We start from the raw sequence: 6000 nt of genomic DNA, 5'->3' as shown, positions 1-6000 counted from the left end.
ATGAGATACAGTTTTCCCAGTTACAAGCTCCAAACCTTCAACACAGACTGCTACCACTTGACTATGTTAGCAGGCAGCACCCAAAGTATGTTATCCCAGGGAGAAGATGGCAACTGACACTGTGTGTTGGGTCTGGGACATTTACAAGGGCCTACTGAATGCACTGTCTCTCTGTTCTGCCCTGAGAGTTGGGGGAGCTCCTGTCCCATGTGATGCCTCCATCACATGGGATGGAAGGGGGTGGATTTGGGATGTACGAGCAGGGCAGCCCAGAGGATTCAGGGGACCTGGGGCAAAGCAATTTTGGGGGCCCCTTCCATAAAAAAAAGTTACGATACTATAGTAACATGTATTTGGAAATGTAAAAAATAACCAGTGAAATACATTCAAAAATTAATTTTTAATAATTTGAAAATACACAAAATACATTATTTAAAAACATTAAATGCTTTAATGGTATGTATACATTTGCAATTACATAATGGGCTGTCACTGGGTGATGGTGATGGTTGGTGCCAATGGGCTGTCGCTGCCTGGGGGTGGCGCTGCTGTTGCCCAGGGCTGGATGGGGAGCTGGGCTCTGGGTCGGGAGGTGCCCGGCTCGGAGCTGAGGGTCTGGGCTGTGGGGGAATGGGGTCAGGGGGGTGCCTGGCTCAGAGGGGCTCGGCTCAGAGCTGGGGATCAGGGCTGTGGGGGGGAGGGTCAGGGAGGTGTCCGGCTCAGAGGGGCTGGGCTCGGAAGTAGGGGTCAGGGCTGTGGGGGGGATGGGGTGTCCGGCTCAGAGGGGCTTACCATGCTGCTTACACCCGCCTCCCCTCTCCCAGAGCCTCAGCGCGCCGTGTCCAGGAGTGGCCCTGGACAGCGCTGCAGCGGCGTGGTGGGGCCTGAGCTCCCATTGCTCGGTCGCAGCCCCGCCCCCATACCAAGTGGCTCCGAGCGGCAGGAGCTCAGGCCCCGCCCAAACCACGCCGCTGCAGCACTGTCCAGGGCTACTCCTAGACACGGCGTGCTGAGGCTCCGGGAGAGGGGGGAAGGCGGAGGTGGGGAGGAGCCTCCGACATTCTCGTGGGGGCGTGGGGTGAATTGCCCCACTTGTTCCCCTCTCCCCCCGGGCGGCCCTGTGTACGAGCCATGTGCTGGGGGTGGTTGCGGGGCGGGGTAAGCCCAGCTGCTACAGATGCTCTGGCAGGTTCCAGGCTTTCACAGTATAGCATGTGCTGCTGCTCCTACTTTGGTGGCTGTTTGGGGCTGGGTCTTTAGAATATTTGTGTTTGCTTATTAGTTTTTCATGTGGCCGTAATTTTTCTGTGCAATGCTAGCAAGAGAATCAAAGTGGTGTGTTTCAACAGTTCACAACTCAGTTAAACCTGAGTGGAATTTCATGGGTTAAAGAAAAGCCTCCTCTCCAGTCCAAAGACTTTCTCCTGACTAAATTTAAGGCCAGCAGCAAACAATGGAGGGGCTAGAGTTTTTCCAAAAACAAACAACCAACCAAATAAACAAAACAAAACAAGCTGCAAGAATCTTTTTATAAGGTAAGTGTGAGGCAACCCAAGTACAGGGTTCACTATCAACTTCCCCTGTAACTACTTGGTTTGAAATGTAATTGACCATACTATTATTCTACATGGAAAACTCTCCGTGACTTCAATAGAAAAGACTGCTGCATTAGGCCCTAGTTAATAATCCCACCAATTTATCACCTTGTATGCATATTACACATAAGTTGCATGTGGGGAACTTTGGTGAGGGTTAAGGGAGCTCAGCCTTATATAGCAACCCTCACCCTTTTGCATGATCAGACCCATCATGCTTTTGTAAACCACATCCCACATCAGCTGTACATCTACTGTAATCCTTACTTTTATTCAATAAAATTTCTAAATCTGTAATATTTCATAATGTGGCTCAGGGCTGTATGTACTATCTGTATTTAGCCTCTGATACTGAATCCTGCTGTAAGTAATTAACATACCTATCTAAAGATGTTCAGTCCTATACATCCCTGATGTAACTCCATGGATGTCAATAGTTATACCAGCAATATGTTTGGCCAATAAATCATTATCTGTCAATAAATCAATGACAAACTGTTGTTAAAGTTTCCAAACAATTAACATTTGGTTTATTATACACATACTGTAGTATGACATTTGCTATTAAGACTATAAAGCTTATTTCACAAATGTCCAGGGACAGAATGACAGAAAATCTGCCATTTTAACAGAATTCATAGTACATTTTCTTTCATCCACAGATGCCATATGCCACATTGTATGTGTAACATATAATATAGAGTAACTTGTTGTTCTTTAACATTTTCAGGAACAGAACACTTACATTTCATATAAATAAATGTGTACAGTATACATTTACAGTACATATGGTATATAAATTAGTTAATTGTTAATCAAAATCAATGTCTATAGTCCATTGAAAGTCAGCTGTCATGTATTGTGCATGCTGTTTATCGCTATGACTGGCCCCAGATGCTCTCTGGGTGAAAAATTCCCAAGAAACACTTCCTGGCATAAAATAAATTAGGGCTCAATCCTACAGTGAGGGCTTTGAGTCCTGCATTTGAGCCACTGGTCTAGGCTGTTGACCATGGTCCTTCGTTACACCCAGATGAGAGAAGTAAGCTGAGTGGAGTGGGTAAAACAGACTAATGGCATAGCAAGAATATTGGCCCCAGTATATGGCATAAAGCAGTGGTGGCAACCTGTGGCCTATGGGCCGCATGTGGCCCATCAGGATAATCCGCTGGTGGACCGCCAGACAGTTTGTTTACATTTGCACGTCCACCCGCAGCTTCCAGTGGCCGAGGTTTGCCATTCCGGCCAATGGGAGCTGTGGGAGGTGGCAGTCAGCACGGCCCGCAGGTTGCCCATCACTGGCATAAAGCATCAATCAACAGGCTGTGAGAAATAATATTTCAGGAGAACCTCTGGAAGCATTCCTATGGGAGAAGGAGGCCCTCACAAAATGACCTTGCTTTTAGTTTTTAAGCAAAGCTCTTAAGTATACAAGCAGCTCCTACTACTAACTGGCAGCAACAGTAAATGAAACTCATAAACATGGACACTATATACGTCATTTGCATTTACTGGTTTGCACTTAAGTGTTTGTATTTTTGCCATATCCTATAATTTGCTCCATTCATCAATCCCGATTTTTCACTAACCCCATGGTAACTCTTCAGAGAGGGCACAGACATGGGCAGTGTGTAATGGAGGCTGGGGGAGGCTAAGCTCCCCTAATCCTCTGCTAATGCTCCCTGCTGCAGCCCCAGGACTGGGCTGTGGCAGGGCTCAGAGCTCCCCTGGGAGGCCCGGGCTCAGGGCTTGGCCCTGACCGGCCAGCCAGGGTTCAGGGTTCCTCCAGACTGCTCCGGGTGCTAGCAGGCCAGCCCAGGCTCGGGGCTGTTCCGGGCACCAGCCAGAGTTCAGGGCTACGCTGGAAGACTGGTTGGTGAGAGCGAGGCATTGGATGGGGGCAGGGCCTCAGGCAAAAAGGGCAGGCGGCAGGGGACTAGCCTCTCCGAATGCAGACACGGGCAGCCCATGTTGGTGAATATATTGTGCATGTTTCTTTATATTATGTGGAACTTTCTCCACGACTGCTGAGGAAATGCTAAGTGTTAATGCTTAGGCTCTCCACACTTTATTCAGCAACACTCAGAAGTTTGCAGGATCATGCTCTTAAAGAATAATGCCATGTCTCTTGAATGTTGATTCTTTGCTGTACTATAGAATTCTTGTGCCTCCGCTCCTCTTCTTCAGAAAGCATCTTCACTCTCCACTATCTCATCAATTATACGCAGCAAATCTTCAAATGTAGGGCGTCCCTCAGGTTTCTAGGAATTAAAATGCTTTGTTGTACTGCCAGTTACTAAAGTCACATCAGAAAGATTTCATTTTGCTGAAGCAATAATGTGTACAAAATAAAATAGCAGGAAAAATGTATGCATAAAAAGATAAAAATGTCATTAGATTTAAGCAGATCAGAGGCAGCAGAAAGAAACATGGCAGGTAAATTTCTATTAACCTAAAGTATTGCTAGGACATCTCATACCCGGTGAAGCCATAAAATGAGGTTATATACTATTCTATTTCTTATTAATCTAAAATTAATTTAGAACCTCACACAATGCTGAAAATGTTATGCAGCATTATTTTTCTTAATAGATTTCTAGGTGGAAGAAGGTTATTGTGTTAATAAAGGAACTGCCATACTGAATCAGACCCAAGAGCCATCTAGGCCAGTGGCCTGTATCTAACAGTGGCCAGCACTAGATGCTTCAGAGGAAGGTGCCAGAAGCCTCTCATTAGGCAGAAGTGAGAATTTGTCCCTCCTTGTAAACCCTTTCGAGATTGGCTAAACTCTGCAGCATGAAATTTAACATCCCTTCTAAAATTTGTTAGCCATAGCTATTGTAACTCTTGTTATCAATATAAATATGCATCCATTTTTGAATGGATAAATTCTTGACCTCAACAAGAATCATGTGTCAATGAGTTCCACAGTCTAATCATATATTGTGTGAAAAAATATTTCCTTGTATCAGTTTTGAATTTACTACCTTTTATTTTCATTGAAGGTCTCCTTGTTCTTGTGTTATTAGACAGCAAAAACAGAAGATCTTGACCTACCTTTTTTATACCATGAATTATTTTATACCCAGCAAATCGACTGATTCTTTTATCAGGCTTCCTGACTCTGATATGCTTGAAGAATGTCTTGTCATTTTTAAAAATACCTTTGGCTAGTTGTTATTCAAAAGCATTTTGTTCGATGTTGCTGTCTCTGATCTCTTTCAATGTTATGCACTCAATATCCTTTTCTTGATCTGGAGGTTGTTAGTAGAGGCATACTAATATATTTATATTCTTACAGCTTGGGATTTGTATCCATAGATTCAACTGCATGGTCCTCTCATTGGATTCTATGGAATATTTTGGATTCAGCACTACTCCCTCACCACTTCAACCTTGTCTGTCTTTCTATATAGTTTATGGCTAACGCTGTGTTTTAGTCACAGGTATTTTTAGTAAAAGTCATGGACAGGTCACGGGCCATAAACAAAAATTCACGGGCCTGTGACCTGTCCATGACTTTTACTAAAAATGCCTGCTCTAACTAAAACTTGGGCAGGGGGCCGCGGGTGCTCTGGGGGGGGGCGCTCTGGGGGCGCCACAGGTGCTGGGAGAGGTGGCCTGGGACCCTGCTGGTGCTGGGTGGGTGGGGTGGGCTGGGCTGCAGCATGCGGCCTGAGATGCCCGCTGGTACTGGGGGTGGGGGGAGCCGAGCCGTGGCACGCAGCCCAGGACCCCTACTGGTGCTGTGGAGGTTTGGGGGCGCTAGTAGGGGCTTCCTACCCAGTTCCGCATCCCTGCAACTCCTAGCCAGCAGAGGCAGGGGCCAGGACAGGTGCTCCGCTGCTCCCACCACAAGCACCAGCTGCCACAGATCCCATTGGTTGAGAACTGCAGCCAATGGGAGCAGCAGGGGTGGGGCCTGTGGGTGCAGGCAGCTCGCGGAGTGGAGACCCCCGCCCCTCCGCCACCTATGAGCTTCAGGGGGGCCAGGGAGCCTCCCACCCCAGGTAAGCGTCCCCCGTACACTCCCCAACCCCCTGCCCTAGCCCTGAGCCCCCTCCCACACACCCAAACTGTTGCTGCTGGCACAGGGGCTGCCTGGCTCGGGCAGCCCCTGAGCCAGCACTAGCCACTGCAGAAGTCACGGAGGTCACAAAAAGTTACAGAATCTGTGACTGCCGTAACCACCTGGACAGACTCACAGCCTTATTTATAGCCAGGAATTACAGGATCCCATTGATTTTTGTCATTCAACCACGTTTCTGTAATGCCTGATACATCAAGGTCCTCTTCTTCTGTGAAGTATCAGAGGGGTAGCCGTGTTAGTCTGAATCTGTAAAAAGCAACAGAGGATCCTGTGACACCTTTGAGACTAACAGAAGTATTGGGAGCATAAGCTTTC

General features: G+C 47.0%; 1 protein-coding gene across 7 annotated transcripts in view; it reads right to left on the bottom strand.

The window, feature by feature from the left end:
• Positions 1-2096: 2096 nt before the first annotated feature.
• The window catches only part of TEC (tec protein tyrosine kinase), a 144429-nt gene continuing 140525 nt past the window's right edge, over positions 2097-6000 (bottom strand). For 6 of the 7 annotated variants that reach the window (XR_010601885.1, XR_010601886.1, XM_005299055.5 and 3 more), the window contains one exon: positions 2097-3856. Coding sequence is in view for 5 of the 7 variants with exons in the window: in XM_005299055.5 (XP_005299112.2) it covers positions 3779-3856 (78 nt within the window). In the remaining 2 variants the exon portion in view is untranslated. Of the gene's footprint in view, positions 3922-6000 lie in introns of all 7 variants that reach the window. The other variant, XM_065598078.1, reaches the window with a different exon arrangement.

Source organism: Chrysemys picta, chromosome 5 (assembly GCF_011386835.1).
Source record: "Chrysemys picta bellii isolate R12L10 chromosome 5, ASM1138683v2, whole genome shotgun sequence".
Taxonomy (NCBI): domain Eukaryota; kingdom Metazoa; phylum Chordata; order Testudines; family Emydidae; genus Chrysemys; species Chrysemys picta.
This window is presented reverse-complemented; position numbering and strand designations above follow the sequence as displayed.